This window comes from Helianthus annuus, chromosome 2 (genome assembly GCF_002127325.2).
Source record: "Helianthus annuus cultivar XRQ/B chromosome 2, HanXRQr2.0-SUNRISE, whole genome shotgun sequence".
NCBI classification, from domain to species: Eukaryota; Viridiplantae; Streptophyta; class Magnoliopsida; order Asterales; family Asteraceae; genus Helianthus; species Helianthus annuus.
The window spans coordinates 103,590,972-103,612,389 of record NC_035434.2 but is presented as its reverse complement, the minus strand read 5'-3'; the positions used below and the strand labels follow the sequence as shown (position 1 = coordinate 103,612,389).

Sequence of the window (21,418 nt, the reverse complement as noted above, 5' to 3'; positions counted from 1 at the left end):
ACCTATGGGCATTGAAGGAGATCCTACTAAATTTGACCCAGGTCCCAAGCAGGACCTCTAAACGCTGAACAAGGGCAAGACCCTTACCAAACCGTTCCCTTAACCCCCGACCAGGTAGCCAACATACCACCATATAGACCGTGGAGATATGAATGGTGAAAATCTTTTATTTTATATAGACAGTAAAATAATGCCAAGACACCACGGACAAACGATAAGGAAAGATCACCTTCAACATAAGCAACTAGTTATTAAAGTCATTAATACAAAACCAAATAAAAAGTGCAAAAGATTGAAAATAAAAAGTATTATACTAAACACTTGTCTTCACCAAGTGATGTAAGAGACTTAGGGAAACATGGCCTTGATTGTCAAGAACTCTTACGATCAATCTTGGATCCCGAGACGACTCACACACTCTATGATGGACAATGGATGATGGTGGTGGATGATGGTGTTATGGTGGTGGTGGGTGGTGGATGAAGTGTTAGAGAGGTGGTGTGCCAAGGGATGAGTTGAAATGAAACCAAGCACTCCTATTTATAGGCTGAACAGAAGGCTGGGCACGGCCCCGTGTCCACTGGACATGCCCCCGTGCCCGTCTGACACTCTCTCTCCTCATTAATTGTAATTCGCAATTACAATTAATGCGCCTGCTGTACTTTCACCACGCCCCCGTGCCCGCTGGACACGGCCCCGTGGTGGGCAATGGAAGCTTCTATAAGTTTGTCTTTTATGCTGCTTCTTGGGCACGGCCCCGTGCTGGCTGAGCACGGGGCGTGTTCAGACTTCTGCTTTCTCTTCTTTGCTCTGGAGGATGCTGTTGAGGGTCCGGGCAGTCTACTTTTATTCCTTTTCTTGTATTTATGCTAGAATTAGTTGTCTTTTTGCTTCTTTTGTGAATTTGAGCTCATTTCATCCTGAAAATACAAAAGGAAGACAAAAACACTCTTTTTCCAACATTAGTACTTAAAAAGGGTTAGTTTTATGCCTTAATTGATGTGATTTATATGTTGCATTTTACACACATCAAATACCCCCACACTTGAACTTTTGTTTTTCCTCAAGCAAAACTCTTTAAATGTGGCTTACACTCCCAAATGGAATAGGTAGAAGAGAAAGTTTTTGGCTTGTCATAGAGTGTCGGGAATCCAAGATCTTTGTAAGTTTTATTTTTATTTATTTACAATCCTATTCGTTATGATTTATTTAGAACGTTTCACAGGATAAATTACTTATTCGGGCATAGCATGCCTTATTAAAATTCCATTTATATACAAGTTCACATACCTCACGGGAGATCACTTAACACTCGGCCGAAGGTGTATTTTTTTTTAGTGAATCACTCGAGAGCGGCATGGAACTTACGCCTTCCATAGGCTTGCCTAGCAATCAATCCTCCTCCTTTTTAACTTTTTACCTTTGTAAATATCAAGAGGACTTTTTGGGGAAGGGTTAGGCTTGGGTTAAAGGTGGGTGGTTGGGTTAGTGGTTAGTAAAAGGGCGAAAATCGTAAAAAGCGTCGGTTTTCGTGACACACCTTGTTTTTAGTGACTCTTTATTTTGAAGTATTTCTCCAAACAAGCTTTTATATAGCTTTTGTTTGTTTTTGACTTCATCATATATTATTATTATTTTTTTTTCATAAGTCACATAAAATAGCGAGCTTACGAAAAACCGAGCTTGTTACTAAAATAAAGGGTGAAAAATAAAAAAGGGTTTTTGGTGGGTAAAAAGGGTTTTAGGGTAATGAAATGAAAGGTTTATGCTCAAAGGGGCTAACTAGGGGGATTTTGGGTAGGTGGTAAAAAAAATGAAAAATAATGGTGTAGAAAGAAAAATATGGTTAGTCCTAATGCCTCCATCACTTACTTACTTGGGTTTAAGTTGGTAAGGACCGGGAATGTATTGTCGTGGCAAGTTCTAGAGTTGTAAGAACCAAGCGGCTATTCACACAAGAAACAAAAAATGAGCATTTAGTCTAAAGATGTATATTTGTATGCTCAATAAAGGCTCAAAACTCACTTTTGTGGGAATGGGTTTTTAATGCGATCAAGTATATATAATCGAATTTTTTTAACTAGACTTGTTATGCCGTTTCGTAATTTTCTTATATTGGTTCTTTGTTATCACGCCGCTATCGGTTGTAAATTTGTAAAAATATAACCTTTTTAGAACTTGTTATTCCCAAATTAAACCAAGACAAGTAAAAAAAAAAACGAAAAGTTTTTGAAAAAAATTTGGGGTGTTTAGCGGTTCCAATAGAGTTTTGTGTAAGGCTTGTAATTAGGATTTGCAAAATTCAAGGTTTTAGCATCCCCCCCACACTTAAATTACACATTGTCCTCAATGTGTCCCAAAAGTAAGATTTTCGGTTGATTAGAATGTGTAAAAGTGGGTTAAAAAGCAAAGATTTATGTTACTGGCATCCTGGACACGGCCCCGTGGTGACCGGGCACGGCCCCGTGGTCAGGTGCCAGTAACAGAAATTAAAGAAATAAGACAGAAGCCTGGACACGGGGGCGTGTCCGCTGAACACGACCCGTGTCCAGTTACCTGAACTGGGCGTTTTTCTGCAGGTGGCTCAGCACGGGGCCGTGTTGGTTGGGCACGGCCCGTGTTGAGCCTTCTGTGATGGAGATTCGTGTCGGGTTGCTCTGTTCTTTGTGCATGGGGCCATTTTTCTCGTTCCCTTTTTCATCCATTACCACCATGAGTGTGATTTATTTATTAATAACCATCAAGCCTTAGAAACCATCATATCATTGCAAACATAGAGAATTACATATAGTTAGCTAAATAACTAGGGGATACATGAGGTTATCATAAAGGTTCTACTTATTTAGGAAAATTTCGGAAATAGCTTCCCGATGTAGTAACACCCTTTAGCCGACGGCTCCTCGGTTGTTGTTCAAAGCCACTCTTCTATCTCCCTTGGGAGGTAGAAAGCAGCTTCACTCTCTTTAGTGGCTTGAGGAGGAACATTCACCGGGACTCCTTGCACCACCCTTTGCTGAGGCACTTGGTGCATGGCATGCCATTCGGCCGGAATGATGACCTCGGGCACTACATTCCACGCTCTTTGGGTTATTACGGGAACCAAAGGCGGGGAAGCGAGAAGGTTTAACCTCTGGTGCAGGAGGTTTACTTCTCGAAGACAGCCCTCCAATCCTACCGTCAGATGATTAATACGGTCCACTAATGCTTCTTCTACTCCCGTCATTTCGTCTATGGCTTCCCTCAAGGTGTAAACGTAGTTTACTAGGGAATCTTCTGCTGTGGAGGACCTTCTTCCATTTCGGTTATTTCGTGAAGATGATCCGCTATTCCTGCTGGCCATTTTCTGTGAAAGAAACCAAAGATAACTAAACTTTTGCAGAACAGTACCTCGAACACGGCCCCGTGCTCACTGAGCACGGCCCCGTGTTCAGTCGTCTGCAGGATTTTTGTCTTAACGATTCTTGGGTTTTAAATTATTTTAACATCTTTTAACTATGGTTTAAGCTTAGATAATTTAAAACAAAGTTATAGAACTAACTTTAAACAAGAATCCGCAGCCAATAATCTTACAAACTTCACATAGAAGATTGGAGTCATGTGGTTTCCAAGCTTCCATGGAGGAGATGTTTGAAAAATTTTGAAAGAAGGAGAAATGAACAAAAGTGGAAAAGACAAGATGGTCCTTGGGAACCTTCTTTTAGCACTTACCTAGGATGGTATATGTGAAGATCCCAGGAATCTCTGTTTAGTGAAGTGGTCAAAAATGAGCAGGAATCAGGCTGCATTTAAAGAAAACGACAGCACACTGGACACGGCCCCGTGTCCGCTGGGCACGGCCCCGTGTGCAGAGAAAATCCTGACACATTTTGTCCGTATTCTGACAGAATCAGCAGAGAATCTTCTGAGCGAGCACGGGGTCGTGTTGACCGGACACGGCCCCGTGTCGGGAGGCTGTTTTATGGAGTTTGTTGCTCCTAAGGAGCTTATTTATATCGGGTGGTTCTTGATTTGTTGGAACAACCCCAAAGTGCCTAAGATACCTTAATTGTCCTATACTAAGGCGAGAACGCAAGAGGTTATCGGTGAGGGTAATTCCTATTTTCATTCTAGGTGGACAAGTCCAACCCTTTTCCGGGCTCTCGTTAAAGAAGGTGTATGCCGAATCGCTCAGGTCTATGTATGCATCGAACGAAGTCGATGGGGAGTCCTTCACGGCACAATCGGCACAGGGACGACTATCATCCAAGTCTTTTCTAGGTATGAAGGTATTTTCGGGAGCAACGAGGTTGTCGGAATGCGGTTCCAACATTTCCTCATGGTCATCATCTTGGGGCGGATCAATAAAATCCTTCCTAAGTTCTTTTGACCAATTTAGAATTAGTTCTTCTAGTTGAAATAACTCGTCAAGGAGCATTTCCCCTAGAATATCTGGCTGGGCGCATTCGAGGGAGAGATAGTGCTTATTTTTACTTTCGCCCCTCTTAAGGTTATAAGGAATCGGTGGGTCTATATAGTGGGGCCTATAATTTAGAAAATAACATTTTAATTCTTCATGTTCGCCTCCACATAATCGACACCACATACCATAAGAGTGCCGAAAGTAAAAAGAATTACTATCACCCATGTTTGTGTCAGAAATTACCAACCGCCGGGATCTAACGGTTCTGTTTTCAGTAAGAGAATCTTGGGCACGGGGGCGTGTTGAGTGGACACGGCCCCGTGTTCAGCTTACTGTCTGACTTAAAACAGGATTGCCAGTTCCAATGATTGAGCACGGGGGCGTGTTCAGCAGGCACGACCCCGTGCTGAGCTCTGCAGAAGCTGAAAAACTAAGAAAAAAATCCTAAAAATTAAAAAGAAAAATAAAAATATGATTAGGCCGTTGATTCCTAACTTTCTTAAAATCCTTGTGTCCCCGGCAGCGGCGCCAAAAACTTGGCGCGTGTGTAGTGTATATATAATTTAGATGTATAATTAAGCCCTTTTTACACTTTTAGCCAAGTTTTAAATTTATAAAACACGATATTCACTAACACTAAACACACATATGGGCAAGTGCACCCATCGTGGACGTAGTATAGTGTTGGTAAGATACCGAGGTCGTCCAAGGACACAAGAGCTTTTAATACCGGTTTATCCTCAACGTCTAATCAAATCAAAAAGTGAGAAAAATGTTTTTTAAACTAAGAAAATAAAAACTAACTAAATGCTGAAAAATAAAATAAAAACAGATAGACAAGATGAATCACTTGGATCCGACACGTGTATTAGTATAACCTTTGATTATTTTTGCACTTTTGCACTTGTTTAAGAGATTATCTTAGTTATTGTAGTAGGCCCCTCTTTTGAAGGCGACGTTACCCTCAACCCAGTAGTTTGAGTCAGCAAGGATACAATCCTAAAGGGTCGGATTATTGAAAGATAATGAATTAAGTTATTAATGCAAATTGTGGTAGGCCCCGCTTTCGGCGGTGACGTTACCCTTGGCTAAGTAGTCTGAGTCAGCAGGGATACAGTCCTAAATAGCCGGGTTGTATTAATAGTAGTTAACTTATGAGGGGGTCAAAGAGTTTGGATCCCCGCCATCCAATACCTATGGGCATTGAAGGAGATCCTACTAAATTTGACCCAGGTCCCAAGCAGGACCTCTAAACGCTGAACAAGGGCAAGACCCTTACCAAACCGTTCCCTTAACCCCTGACCAGGTAGCCAACATACCTCCATATAGACCGTGGAGATATGAATGGTGAAAATCTTTTATTTTATATAGACAGTAAAATAATGCCAAGACACCACGGACAAACGATAAGGAAAGATCACCTTCAACATAAGCAACTAGTTATTAAAGTCATTAATACAAAACCAAATAAAAAGTGCAAAGGATTGAAAATAAAAAGTATTATACTAAACACTTGTCTTCACTAAGTGATGTAAGAGACTTAGGCAAACATGGCCTTGATTGTCAAGAACTCTTACGATCAATCTTGGATCCCGAGACGACTCACACACTCTATGATGGACAATGGATGATGGTGGTGGATGATGGTGTTATGGTGGTGGTGGGTGGTGGATGAAGTGTGAGAGAGGTGGTGTGCCAAGGGATGAGTTGAAATGAAACCAAGCACTCCTATTTATAGGCTGAACAGAAGGCTGGGCACGGCCCCGTGTCCACTGGACACGCCCCCGTGCCCGTCTAACACTCTCTCTCCTCATTAATTGTAATTCGCAATTACAATTAATGCGCCTGCTGTACTTTCACCACGCCCCCTTGCCCGCTGGACACGGCCCCGTGGTGGGCAATGGAAGCTTCTATAAGTTTGTCTTTTATGCTGCTTCTTGGGCACGGCCCCGTGCTGGCTGAGCACGGGGCGTGTTTAGACTTCTGCTTTCTCTTCTTTGCTCTGGAGGATGCTGTTGAGGGTCCGGGTAGTCTACTTTTATTCCTTTTCTTGTATTTATGCTAGAATTAGTTGTCTTTTTGCTTCTTTTGTGAATTTGAGCTCATTTCATCCTGAAAATACAAAAGGAAGACAAAAACACTCTTTTTCCAATATTAGTACTTAAAAAGGGTTAGTTTTATGCCTTAATTGATGTGATTTATATGTTGCATTTTACACACATCATACGCTCATATCCAACACGTACAGATCATTAACTCTTGGTGCCCGCATGATAATCCATTCCTCAGGGATAACAAATCCTGGTTTCAAGATCAAACATTCTTTATCAGTGAAGTGAGTGGTATACATCCTGTCACAGATCTGCGAGATACTCAGCAGATTGTTCTCCAGCTCAGCAATGTAGTTAACTCTCACAATCCCGTTGGATAACGTTCCTTCACCAATAATCCTTCCTCCTTGATTACCCGCAAAACCTACGTATGCTCCATTTATGTTTCTGACATCATATAGCAACGCAGTCTTCCCTGTCATATGTCTTGAAGCTCTACTATCCATGATCCATCTGCATACAAGTTTTGGAAGATCCTGCACATAACAATCTTTGATTTAACCAACTTCAATAAAGATGCCGATTCATGCTTCGCGATCAAGGAAGCTCCGGCAATTCAAACTGCTTAGTCAAACATGGTGTCCACCCAGGCCTCATCAGCCTTAGATGTACCCTTGACCGTTTTAACTCTCGCAACTTGAATTTTAAAGTTTTCAGCCTTCAGAGGTGGAAAATTTGCATCATAATCAACTTGAATTGAATCCTCAGAAGGTGAAACCTTTTTCTCTGTTTTCGGTTTCCAAACTTGTTGAGATAACGCAACCCGTTTGTAAAATTTGTCATTTTTAGTTACCGACTTCTTTACGGGTTCATTTTTCTCCTTGATGTTATCATTTTCACATTCTTTTTCTCAACAAGAATTTGTGCTTTACCCTTCACATCAACTTTCTTCTATTGAGTCTTCACAGTTTCAGTCTTAGGCTTCACGTTGGTACAATTTCGTGCAATGTGACCAACTTGATTACATCTGAAGCATGTTCGAGTATCAGCCACTCGACTTGTGCCTTCAGACTGAGACTAAGAAGCTCTTTTCTCAAAGAACTCTTTGTTTGATTTTGAAAAAATTTCTTTTTCTTCATCAGCAAGTGAACTCGAACTGTTCACAAACTTTTTCTTCTCAACAAACCTCTTGTTTGAAACATTTCTTTTCTGATACGATTTACCCCCCTGATAAGCACCCGACCAAATGTTTCGGTTGTTATTATAAACATACGGTGGATTAACAGATTTCTTGTTGTAAACTTTTTCTTTCTCAAACCTCATTTTACTTTTCTTTTGACTCAGATTGTTCACTGCTGACAACTCAACTTCGACCAACTTGAAAACATTTGTCAATTTGTTCATGTTAACATTCTCTATCGGAAACTCTGAATCCGAAAACAACTTATCTGAACCCAACATCTTGTATAAGACAAGATTTGATTCTTCATTTAAGTTGTTCTTGAATTTTTGTTTCGGAATGTATTTGTCCATGAAACACCCATCTTCCTCAGTAGTGTCATTATCTGTTTTTAGCACATTTTCAACAACTTCTTTTACAATATCATTCTGGACACTATCGTCATTGGAAGATGTGAACGTGACATCAATGCTTTCTGGAAGTTTAACTTCACTTTCTTCTTCAATTTCAACCAACCTCAATTGCTTTTTCGTGTATTTATCCAAAATCGGCGGTGGAACTCTATGAAAACCCACCCCGGTTCCATCAGAATAAACATCTTCGCCAGCTTTGTTTTTCCCGATGGGTTTGGGAACAATATGTTGCAAAACAAAGCTTGCGGAGCTGTAACTGTTAAGCTTCAACTGGATTCGCTCGTTTCAATTTCAGCCCCTTGAAATTTAAGTTTCAGTTTAGCGATTTCATTCAGTTGTTGATTGATTGATTCTTCTTTAACTCTCAGCACTGCTTTTAAATGAACGTTTTCTTTATGAGTTTTACCATTTCGATCATCACATTCTTTCATTGTGCTTTTGAGTTTTTCAAACTTTTCAGAAATCTGACGGTTTTCAAGAATTAACTTTTCATTTTCCTTTTTAACTTTTTCATGATCAATTTTATCATTTTCAATTTGGCTAGTTAATTCTCTTATCCGTTCAGTTGAAGCTTTAACTGTTTTGTCACGATCAAGAATTTGATTCTCAACGCTTCTGACCTTTGCTGTCAGATCTTCAACTTTCTTACCGTTGAGATACGTGACTGTATTACAAAATTTGCACTCTTTGTTGCAATTTTTGCAATCAACATTTCCATCAATTTGTTTACCTGACGCATTTGTTGACAAGTTTGAACTGACCTGGCTTTTTTACTCAGACACGGAGTTAGAGTCTACCTCAAGTGCCTTAGCAGCCAGCACTTTGTCAGCCATTTTTCCCGGGTGCTCAGCAGTCAACTCCTGCGTTGTGTCAATAACCCTAGTATCAATCTTCTTTGACTTCTTGTTTTCTTTTTTCTCCTTTTTCTCTTTCTCTTCTTTCTCCTTCTCGTCTCCAGTTCCCCACCATTTATTCTGCCAATAATCATCCTCTTCTTTGTACTCCTTGATTATAGCTTCGATATCAAGTGTTTTGTCATCGATCGCAATGTTTCCATATGGATCAAGATAACACTCCCTGTCCGAATCCCATCTTCTCGCTCTCCTCGCTTCCAGATAGATACCAGAAATTCTACTGATTCTGTTTTCAGCCAACATTTTTCTGTATCTATACTTCTGCACTTCAGTTCGGTTATCTTTCCAAGGAACAGGTTCATCATTTTTTGCCATGAATGCGTAACCAACCGCATCTTCTTCCGGTAGAACCTCTTGACTCCAATCATACCCCTCATCATCGTAAATTACTGCAAGAGCTCTAGATTTCTCTTTGTTGTCTTCAACCTGCTTCAATCTAGGCGGCTCGGATTTATTCTGGTGATAAATTGCCTTCTTGTAGTAATCATCTCTGAAAGGGTTCTCCGACTCATCAGCATATGCGTTTCTGCATTCACGCTTGAAGTGACCTTTCTGCTTACACTTGAAGCATGTCACTTTGGATTTATCGAACCCCAGCTTGGTAGATGGACCACCAATTGTCTTCCTGCCGGTAATTTCCATGAAACGCTGTGCTCGACGAACAGCACTAGCCATAGCCCAACGAATATCGATCAGCTCCATTTCTTCAGGATCTATCTGATCATAATCTTCCTTCGTTAAGTTGGTATTGCCTATCTTCCCAGCTACTAACCCTTCATACGATTCCAACACCGATGCTAGGAAGATCATCTGCTGTTTGGCCGACCCCTCATCTAAATTCTGAGCATTCTTAAAGTCTATTGCAATATTGCATTGAAAACGATTCTTTGCATCAGAATGACTTGCAGATGATGAAGATCCACTATGATAACCACTGTGATTTCCACTGCTTTGACCACTTTGACTTTCTTTGCTTGATGTGGACACATTTTCAGCAGAAAAAGCAGTTTTGGGAGAAGTTGATTTTGGCATCATGCTTTTTGGATAATACAAATCCAAATTCTACTGATAGGATGAATGATTGACTTTGTATGTCTTCTTCAGTTCCAACTCGTGACTTTCAAGTCTCTCAATCACCAAATCCACAATCAACTTTGCAGGCTCGATAGTGTTTTTCAGCATCAGCGCATAATATCTCCAATCCATCTCGTCAGGTAATGAATCGAACAGTTTGTCGATAAGCTCTTCATCAGGAAATCTGATATCATGTCTTGCTAATTCCAGCTTCAGATGACCAAACCTTTCTATCATTTTACAGACTGACTCATTCCTTAAACAGTTAAACATATCAAATTCTTTCCTAAGAAGTTTCTTTTTACTTTTTCACAATTCCAGCACTTCCTAGACATTTCGTTTCTAGCTTTTTCCAGAGATCTTTTGCATTTGAATAATCGATCAATGAGATTATGTCCTCTCGGACAGACTGGAATAACAAAGCTACACATTTTTGCTCAGCTACAAATGAATCAATCTCCTCAGCTGATCTTAAAGTTTCACCATTTTTGTTTCCATTTTCATAACCGTTTTTCAAACTCTTCCAGCTGGGAAATGTGAATGCCATTAACCAATCTTCAAACATTCTTGACCACCGACTATATTCCTCGATAGCCATTAGCTTTGGAGGTTTATTGAAGGTTCCGAAGGAGCTTTAAGATTCCCAAGCTTCCGTTAACTTTTTCTTCGCATTTGGCGGATTCTCATTCTCTTTGCTTGATGAAGTATCATCGTTTCCGGAATTTCCCGTGAACGTGTACATGTCACTAAACGGGTTCAAGAATATGTCATCCATTTTGACTGTACCTGAAAAATCAGCAATCACTTAGAACAATTTTCGAAGTTTTGAAAAACAATGACACAAAAGCGAAATCAGTTTGGACAAATAAGCGAAACTATCAAAGTGACAGAAAAGCAAAACTGCTATGTTCGTTCGAGCGAAACCACAATGTCTGTTCGAGCGAAACTACCCAATGTCCGTTCGAGCGGAACTAAAATGTCCGTATGAGCGGAACGTCTGTAAGAGCAAAACCTGTATGTCCGAATAAGCGAAACTACAGGTTATTTTCGAGCGAAAGCTATGTATTACGAGCGAAACCTGCGATGTTCGAAAAAAGCGAAACCTATAGTTTAACTGATTTTTACCATTTTTAAGCCGTGTTTTAACCTGAAACTTTCTAGGGTTTGTTAATTGTATGTTTCACATGTTATATTCAAAAATCAGGCCATTTCAACCGTAGGAACCAGTTCAAATCGAAAAAGTATGAGAGAAAGTGAGTAGAAATGAGAGAATTCTGTAGAATCAAGCTGTAGTAGTATGAACTCCTCGTCCTGAGCTCTGATACCACTTGTTGGACCGTGTTCCGACCCTAAACAGTCAGTTGAGAACGTTCATCTTCACATACGAAGGCGGAATCAACGTAAATGAAGTTACACAGCTTTTCCTATTCAATTCCTTCTCTTTTATTGCTTTCTGATACAAATTTGACAGAGTTTCGTTACACCAGCAATGACCTAGTTCCGCTCCGACGTACTGAATGAATGACCTGGTTTCGCTCTTAATGACTATATATAGTCCCTGTGGTTTCACTTATATGGCATGACACATAAGCGAAACTATCCACTAACCACATGAGCGAAACTACATATGACATATGAGCGGAACTACTTCTAACCTATGTTCACAAAACGGAAACTACAACATAAAACATAATTTTGACTTTCTAGCTCCTATGTTGACCTATCTTGACCTAAGACTTAACGCAAACGTAGTCAACAGACATTCCATGCATCAACATGTTTGTTCGAATCGTCATTTCCAAAGCTCAAACCCTTAGGGTCTTAACCCTTTCTTTTCGACTTAGCGCGTCTGCTACAACGTATGCCTTTCCAGGATGGTACTTAATTTCACAGTCATAGTCATTCAGCAGCTCGACCCATCGTCGTTGTCGCATGTTTAATTCTTTCTGATCGAATATGTGTTGTAGACTTTTGTGATCTGTGAAGATTGTACTACGAGTACCATATAGATAGTGTCGCCAGATCTTCAAGGCGAATACCACTGCGCCCAGCTCCAGGTCGTGAGTGGTATAGTTTCTTTCATGAACCTTCAATTGCCTTGAAGCGTAAGCGATGACTTTCTGGCGTTGCATGAGCACGCAACCCAAACCTTGTCGTGAAGCGTCGCAATATACTACGAAGTCTTCTGTGCCTTCGGGTAATGATAGTATTGGTGCATCGCATAGCTTGTTTTTGAGTAGCTGAAAAGCTTCTTCTTGTTTAACACCCCAGTCATACTTCTTGTCTTTCTGCGTAAGGGCAGTTAGCGGCTGAGCTATCTTTGAGAAATTCTTAATAAACCGTCGATAATAGCCTGCTAAGCCCAAAAATTGACGAACTTCAGTCGGGGTTTTGGGAGCTTCCCAATTCTTTATTGCTTCTATCTTGGACGGGTCTTCATGAATGCCCTTCTCATTCACAACGTGACCAAGAAATTGTACTTCGCGAATCCAGAATTCGCATTTTGAGAACTTCGCATAAAGTTTCTCTTTCTTCAGTAGTTCCAGGATGGTTCTGAGATGTTGCTCGTGCTCTTATTTCGTTCGCGAGTAAATCAGGATATCATCGATAAATACAATCATGAATTTATCGAGATATGGTTTGCATACATGGTTCATCAGATCCATAAAGACCGCTGGTGCATTCGTCACCCCAAATGGCATCACAAGGAACTCGTAGTGTCCATAACGTGTTCGGAATGCGGTCTTTGGTATGCTTTCTTCTTGGATTCTTAGCTGATGGTATCCAGATCAAAGGTCGATCCTGGAATAGTAGCTTAATCCTTGCAATTGATCAAATAAGTCGTCAATCCTCGGTAGTGGATACCGATTCTTGATCGTGAGTTTGTTCAGTTCTCTATAATCGATAGACATCCGCAGTGTTCCATCCTTCTTTTTCGCGAATAATACTGGAGCTCCCCAGGGCGAGAAGCTTGGCCTTATGAATCCTATATCAGACAACTCCAGGAGTTGTGTAGATAATTCTTGCATTTCGGATGGCGCAAGTCGATAGGGAGCCTTGGCAACAGGAGCGGCTCCTGGAACCAAGTCTATATGAAATTCGACTTGTCGTTGCGAAGGTAGTCCTGACAGATCTTCGGGAAAAACATCAGGGAATTCCTTCACCACCGGAATGTCCTCGAGCTTCGGCTCTACAGCCTTCTTATCGACAACGTGTGCTAGGAAGGCAACACATCCTTTCCTTAAGCACTCCTGTGCCTTCATACAACTGATGATTCATAGAGGCGTGTTTCATCTTTCTCCAGGTACGATGAGAGTTTCATCATTTGCCAAAGGGATGCGAATGATTTTCTCATGACAAATAACCTCAGCTTTGTTCTTGGACAACCAGTCCATTCCGACTACTACATCGGAGCTACCCAATTGAATAGGTAAGAGGTCGATGCTAAATCTTCGTTCACCAAGTTCTAGTGTGCAGCCTCTAACAACTTCGCCCGATTCAACAAGTTTACCATTGGCTAGTTCTATGGAATAAGGAATTTCTAATCTACTAGATTCTATTCCAAGTATGCGTTTAAATTCCACAGACATGAAGCCTCAATCGGCGCCAGCGTCAAATAATATGGATGCAAAGTGATTGTTAATGAGAACGTACTGGTGACCACGTTAGGGTCCTCGCGTGCTTTCCTTGCCCCAATCACAAACGCTCGAGTCTGAACGTTGTTTCCCCTTAAGCAATTTTTCTTGAAATGATCCATGCTTCCATAACCAAAGCATCCTTGGTTTTGCCCAGCTCCATGGCCATCCCGGTTACCATTCTTGTTGCCAGCACCATTGCGGTTTCCATTCCTGTTCTTTCCTTTTCCCCAACAGTCCTCGGTATGGTGACCCAGGTTTCCACACTTATCGCATTTTGGAATGCGACAAACTCCTCCGTGATGACGCTTGCATTGGTTGCAGAAAGGCATAGTGCCCAGGTACCTTTTGGTATGAGCGTCATTCATGGTTGAAAGAGTTTCCATTTCCTGAGGCGGTTTAGGGTCGTGCTTCTTGTTGTTGAAGACCTTGTTGTTGTTGCGAGTTGTTTGATTCAGATTCGGATGCTTCCTCTACTTGTCACCAGATGACTTAGCATGCGTCTCGGTCCTTCCAGTTGAGGTTAGTGTTAACCTCTTCCTCCGAACACAATCTTCAGTAAGGTTGGCAGCCATAGTTACCGCCTCAGTGATTGTTTGAGGTTTGGCCGAAGTTACCATGCCGCGAAAATCTGGAGCCAGTCCCCAAATGTAGCGTTCAAAACGCTTGAATTCGGGAGTCACCATGTAGGGAAGCACTTTAGACAGATCGTGGAACCTTCGAGTATAACCATTAATATCAACACCTTCCATGGTCAAGTGCCAGAACTCCGTTTCCAGTCTTTGGAGTTCAGCACAAGAGCAATACTTCTCTCTCATTCTTTCCTTCAGCTCATCCCAAGCTAAGCCATAAGCGGCATCATCGCCCAAAGTTCGGGCTTGCAAGTTCCACCAAGTCAGAGCTTCATCGACAAACAATCCAGTAGCAAAGGCGACTTGTTGATCCGCAGTACACTTGCTCATGCGGATAGTAGCTTCAGTCTTCTCCGTCCAGCGCACAAATGCTACTGCACCTCCTGTGCCGTCGTAGTTCATCGGCTTGCAGTCGAGGAACTGCTTGAAAGTGCAGCCTTGAACTGCGTTTCCTCCAGATGAATCTCCATGCTCGTTACGTCTAGCATCGCTTGGTCTTGCACTGTCTTGAGTACGGTTTGCCTCGTAATGGGCGATAGCAACGGAGATCCTTTCTTCCAGTAGAGCTTCCAGCTCTTCGGCAATTCTTGGCAGTGGGGGAGGAGGAGGTTGGTCACGAGCGTTCACAGCTCTTCTGGGTGCCATGTTCTGAAGAACACAACCCAATAGGGTTAGACATTTGTTTGATATCGTCATACGAGACAGTAGCAGTATATATATATATATATACACAGGTATATACTACATATGTGACATCAAACAATTATTACTCTAGCAGAGTATTTAGTAGGCTTGCACTGAGGGAATCTATACGTGACAAGACTTGCTGTGGTTTCTGTGCACTGAATTCCATAATTATGTATGCATCCATAATTGCGTAACTCCTTGCACAGTCCGCACAGTTCGTTTCATCCGCGTATTTCTTCCTTCAGATAAGCCATTGCTTTCAGGTAAAGTCACGTATACTTGTGACATTCTACTTCTAGTATATGCTAACTATCACACATAATTGCAAGTAATTTCTCAGTTAAAGACAAGTGCTACTTCGGTGCACCCAAAGTCTCGTAGTGTCTTTTCTGAGTAAATTACAAGTTTTGTCCTTTATCTTTACATCAAATTTCAGGCGTTGTCCTTTAGCCAAAAAGTTGTCAGGCGGTGTCCTTTATGTTTCTAAATCTTGCAAGTTTTGTCCTTTAAGCCAAACCAGGTTAGAATTCTCAGTTAAAATACCCCATGTGCAAGGCACATGAGGGTAAAATGGTCATTCTCTCTTAAATCATTTAATTCCCCATTTAATTCCTCATTTATATCACACACCAACCACCAACACAAAATCTTCTCTCTGCAGAGCATCAAATTAGGGTTTCTTCAACCTCAAAGCATCGTTGATCATGGTTTTTTGTCATTGTGGAAGAGATGCAATAATACAGACGTCATGGACAAGCAAGAATCCTGGTCGTCGTTTTTATGCTTGTCCAGTCCAGGTAATATCATCCCTCTTCAAATTAGGGTTTTCTTCATCTTTCAATCGATGATGGGTTTTTGCATTCTAGGGCTCAAACTGTGGTTTTATTGGATGGTATGATCAAGAAAGGTGTCAAAGGTGTGTCGATATCATACCTGGACTGCTTAGGGGCAAGAACAAATTGGAAGTCGATGTGCAGAAGCTGGGCCATTCAAACGTGTTACTTGAAGGCAAATTGAGAGAATCTGAAGCCATTTCAAGAAAACTGAAAATGTATTTGGTTATTAGCTGGGTTTGTTTTGCTTTATATGTGATGTTGTCTTAGTGTATTTGCAACTAATGTACTTTTGTTGAAAGTGGTAATGAAATGTCCTAGTTTTGCAACTGATCTAATTTTGTTGAAAGTGGTATAAATTGCTAATGAAATGTGCAATTTCAAAATGTCCGTAAATGCAAACGACCAAAACTTCCAATTATCCGTAAATGCAAACGACCAAACTTATAGACACTACATAATATGCAGCCCAAATATTAAAACGGCCAAACTTAAAACACTACACATAATAAGCAGCCAAAACATTAAAACTTTATAGATAACATACCATAAGATGTTTGGTCAAAAGACTACGAGTAGTGTTCAAAATACATAAGCAGCCAACATCACAAACAAGTAGTGTTCAAAATACATAATAGACTACAAAATAGCCAACATCACAAACAAGCAGCCAAATGGTCAATTTCCACCCTTCCCAGGTTTCACAACTTTTGCACGTTTACCCGATTTCCCAGCAGTTGCACTAGTACCCGCTTCAGCTTGACCTTTGCATGTCCTTGAATTATGTCCGGTGTTCTTACACTTTGTGCATGCGGCCTTAGTTTGCTTTTTGGACAACCTACCAGATTGGGTCAACTCTTCAAGCTCAATTGCAGATCTTTTCCTCAACTTTTTTGGTCTTCCGACTTGTGTATGGTGCTTTGGAGGTACAATAGTTGTCGGAAGTTGAATCTTTGCCCATAAAGTACGACCATTAATTGGGTTAACCTTGAATGAATACACCAATTTCCACCTATCCATGGTGTAAACTGGATGAACCCAACTCTCTAGAGTACCCACCCTTCCACCAGTAGCAGCCTTCTCCCATAATGCAGCCACAGCATGTCTGCATGGTATACCTGCATTTCCCACGACTTAATTATTATTCAAATGCAGCTAATGAATTGTTATCAACACTTAAAAAGTATGCTTATACCTGTTACTTCCCAGCCTCTGCAACTACAAGTCCTTGCAGCCAAGTTCACCACACGAGCACTATTCGGTTTGCCACTGACCTGGTAGTTATCCCCTCCATTCCACTGAACATGTAGTGAGTTGCATCCTGCTTGATCTTATCAAACATTTCAGTTGCTTTTGGTGTCAGCAGCCCTTCACTATTCTCTATCACGTTCAAGACAGTCACAATCCTTCGCATAAGATACTCCCTTATGTACTCTAGTGCAGAAATGATGGGCTTGTCCCTGCCTTCCACAATCTTACCATTGTAAACTTCACACATGTTGTTAAGAAGTATGTCAGAAACAGCCCTTCCTGTGATCAAATTGCAACCAATCAGTAAATGAAATAAAAACACAAATAATCACTGAATTATATACCTGAAAAGTGTGCCCTTGTCCAATGCAATGGTGGAATCTTAGACAACCACAGGTGGGCTTTCTTGTTGAAAGCCTTCAATTCATCCATAGCAAGTGTAAACTCTGGAATTGTAGTTGCAGCAGCGCACTTCCACAACATCTCCTTGTATAGATCACCTTTAAAGCTCACTTTCATATTCTCATATATGTGCCTGAGACAGTATCTGTGCTCAGCACAAGGAAAGAGCCTTGTGATTGCAGGAAGTATTCCCTATTTAACACACAAACAGGCATTAATATATTAACATACACAATGAACAGATCTGAGCAAAGGAAAGTGTACCTTTTGCCTATCACTTATGAAAGTAAATTTGGAATTGCTCCCTATATCAAGATCTGCACCCAACAACTCTAAAAACCACATCTAGGAGTCCTTGTTTTCAGATTCAACAATTGCATAAGCAACAGGGTAGATACCATTGTTGCTGTCAACACCCACAACAGTTAAGATCTGACCTGGGAATGGTCCTTTCATAAATGCCCCGTCAAGTCCCAAGAAATCCCTACCTAATGCTTTAAAGCCATGTTTCAAAGCAGCCAAACAGACATATATTCTTCTAAACTGTCTTGTGTTATTCCCTGGATCTGGACCTGCTTCTACTTCAATTTTTACAGTAGTACCTGGATTTTGTTGGATCAATTCATTAGCATACTCTCTCAACAGTGCATACTGCTCAACATAATCCTCTTCTACATGCTTCTTGGCTAGTTTCTTAGCCCTGTATGCCTTCATTCTGGAAATCCCAATAGCAAACTTTCAAGTTACATGTTTACTACCCTGCCAAGATTCCCTTGTTGATACATACGTTTATTGTCGAGTTACGTTGAAACCAAGTTCAATTGCTTGAACTTATCCAGTTCACATATTTGATTTAAGGCGCCATATGATGTATTGAGAGCATCATATTCTAATACTCTGGCAAAGATTCTTTTGTTTCGAGTCGTAGTAGATTTGGTCGGTCTACGACTCCACTAAAACGTTTGATCTATTTCGATACCTTGCGGTGATATTTTCGCAAAAATTGAAGCTTGCGCTAATTTGGTTACTCACTTCGTATACGAATTCAATTCCCTATTTAGTTGTTAACAATCCATTTGCGATCTTCACAAACAAAGCGGTCTCAACACAATTGTGTGTTAAGACAATGGTACATATATTCATTCCATAAGCACAATGTACCTCCTAACGATTCCTTCGTTGTCAATCAAATGCCTTGCGATGCTTATTACATTTCATCTTTGATGGGAAACAGTGGTTCTTTGATATTCCGTATTTAATTGGAAACTCTGTAACATGGCATAAGTCAAATCTTCATATTGTTTCGATACACCTTCATCTGATCTCAAACACGGTGAACTTGTTCAATCACCACTATTATGAAATTATGTCATTGCGACACCTGGTGGTGTCATTACAAACTTGTAGCTTGTGCTAATCACGGACAACCGTTCCACGCAAAATACATAAACTTTGTTGACTTGTCATTTACATATTCCTGATGCAACTACAAATCAAAGCAAGAATACACCAGATTCGTTTGTATTCATTCGGTGTATTCTCGCCGATCAAAATATTCAACACACTGAACCTTGCCACTCATCTACTTGGGAGTTGACAGATCACTTTACCATTTCATTTGAGTTGAAAATTTCTGAATTTATATAGAGGGTGCTATGTTTCGTGAAAACTCGCTGGGATACTGCGACCGGACATTGAGGATCTTATTAGGCTATACGTAAAACACATTTTGTACTTCTAACATCAACTGCTATGAGCACCCACCTTCTTAACCCTAGGGTGCGGATTGTTAAATATTCATGGAACCACCAAGTGTGAGTAAGATTTGATGCGGTTTGATGACTATCTACCTCGATGTTATACTTGCGTGACGTGACCAAGAGGAGTTAAGGTAGTACAAATTTCGAGGATGAAATTTCTTTAACGGGGGGAGAATGTGACAACCCTCACTAAACCAGGTTTCCGTAAGACTTAATTAATAATTGATTATTGCTTAATTACTGTGCTTGCTTGAAGTTATGGATAAACTGCTACTTGAATGCTGATACATGTACTTATTTACATCATACTTTACTTGCTGTCACTCCATGTTTTGCTTACAGCACCTAGGTGACAACCTTGATGCACCAAAAGCACAGTAGCATAGTGAACGGATAACCTATTGAACGTGCTGTCATAACTAGCACCAGGCAGATACTGCCTCTAAGGCCTGTATGAGCCAGAAATATTTTACTACACTAGTAGAGAGTGTAGAGATACAAGGGTTGTAGAACTGCGTCTCTAGGAATAAGTTACAGTGACAGGATGTGCCTAAAACGAACACTAAGTAAAAATTCAGCACTTTAATTAACAATTCAGCTTTTAGCTAACTAATAAAGTGCCAAAACATGAGAAAAATGTTACTAGACACTTTCCAAAGTGTCGGGAATAAGTTGTGTCACTAAAAATAATAATAACGACACTTTAAAGCTTTGTTAAGCGCTTTAACGGATTACTATCCAACCGAACAACCGGACTTTACCCGGAACATGAAAATATTGCCATTTACATTATTTATCTTTTCCTGAGCCAGTTAGGGTCCCTGAATACCCTAACACCCACTTTAAAGCACAACACACTAGTAACCGGGTTAATCACTAAACTAACTTAACTAACCAAACTACATGCTAACTATATGGTTGATTTGGAACCGGATTACCCCCCCCCCCCCCCTCAACCAAACCGTCCCCAAGAGGACATCTTTTGTCCTAATCTTGATTATTTTATTCTCCTATGTCTAATATCTAGGATACATTGTGACCTTTGGATCATAATCCTAAAGTTTGCCTATAAGAACATCACATGATCCATCATTCTTTCCACTCTCAAACTCAACAAAACAACTCTCCCTACACAACCCATCAAATTTTCGAGTTTTGTTCAAGCCATTCCAAGATCATTCAAGTGTTAAGGATCATACCCGAGGAGGCTTGGTGCATTCGGAAGGCGAAGGACCTCATCTCATTGCTTTTATCCACTCATTTTGCGTCTAGATTCTTCCCTAGCCTCGAGCTAGTAGTAAGTTGCTTGAATCACCTTCTCGAACTATTTTAAGATGGTTAAAATGATATGTAACGGTTAAAACTCGTAATCTTACAAGATGAAGTATAAAAGTCTACTAAAAATGCAAGTAATGATGGTTAAAAGCTTGAATGATGTGTAAATCTTGTAGTATTGGTTTTGCGTAGTTATTTGAGGCCGATCTATGTTGTGGTAGCTCGGATCATCGTTTAACCCGGATTAGTCATGATCATGGATCATGACATAGAGATTGTCTAAGTGTACAAGGGTTAAGTGATGAAACTCTACCACACAAGAAACTTGAACTTGTGTAAAAACGATTTTACTTGTGAAAGAGTGTTTAAAACTAGTAGATCTACGGATCTACAAGCGGTATTTTCAAAGGACCGAGTGTCAAAGAAATCTTACTTTCTAAAACCGGATCTTACACTAACAAGGATGATTTTTAAACACACAAGTGTGAAAACACTTGTGTAACACAAAGTTTCGACAAAATAACTATTTTTGTAAAAGTTGACAAGAAGTTGTAAAGATGGAATTTCTTTAAAAGCGAGGTTTTTATGAAACCGGATTGATTTATATAAAGATCCACTAAAAGTAATGGGATTTACTTTATATTCTTGGATAAAACGCAAGTTCATGAAATTTATGCGATTTACATATTTATTTACTAGTTTGATGCTTTGGATATTGTTTTGGTTAAATGAGAAAGTTATTGATTTAAATTATAAAAGAAAATGATACGCTTGAAAGCTTGGCCACCTCCAGTTACAGGGGAAACTCTGGCGAAATTTTTCCAAAAACCTAACACTTAGAAATATTTTCACTACAAGTGTTAGAAATGCGTTTTTTAACTTGTTTTCACATATAAGTTTCGCCACGTCTTT

General features: G+C 40.4%; 2 protein-coding genes across 2 annotated transcripts; both read right to left on the bottom strand.

The window, feature by feature from the left end:
- Positions 1-14,139: 14,139 nt before the first annotated feature.
- On the bottom strand, positions 14,140-14,700 carry LOC110890988. The gene has a single exon (XM_022138648.1). It carries the CDS (start codon positions 14,698-14,700, stop codon positions 14,140-14,142), a length of 561 nt encoding a protein of 186 aa, XP_021994340.1.
- Positions 14,701-16,496: 1,796 nt separating this feature from the next.
- Positions 16,497-17,816, bottom strand: LOC110890999. The gene is made up of 4 exons (XM_022138659.1): positions 17,736-17,816; positions 17,414-17,663; positions 17,093-17,348; positions 16,497-16,923 (listed from the first exon to the last, which is right to left on the bottom strand). Exons 1-4 carry the CDS (start codon positions 17,814-17,816, stop codon positions 16,497-16,499), a joined length of 1,014 nt encoding a protein of 337 aa, XP_021994351.1.
- Between the last annotated feature and the right edge of the window lie 3,602 nt (positions 17,817-21,418).

Coding starts and splice junctions, on each gene's coding strand:
- LOC110890988 (XM_022138648.1), bottom strand. CDS start 14,700: ATGAACTACGACGGCACAGGAGGTGCAGTAGCATTTGTGCGCTGGACG.
- LOC110890999 (XM_022138659.1), bottom strand. CDS start 17,816: ATGTGGTTTTTAGAGTTGTTGGGTGCAGATCTTGATATAGGGAGCAAT. Junction 17,664..17,735: donor TCATAAGTGATAGGCAAAAG/GTACACTTTCCT, acceptor TGTGTTAAATAG/GGAATACTTCCTGCAATCAC. Junction 16,924..17,092: donor ATGGAGGGGATAACTACCAG/GTCAGTGGCAAA, acceptor TATACCATGCAG/ACATGCTGTGGCTGCATTAT.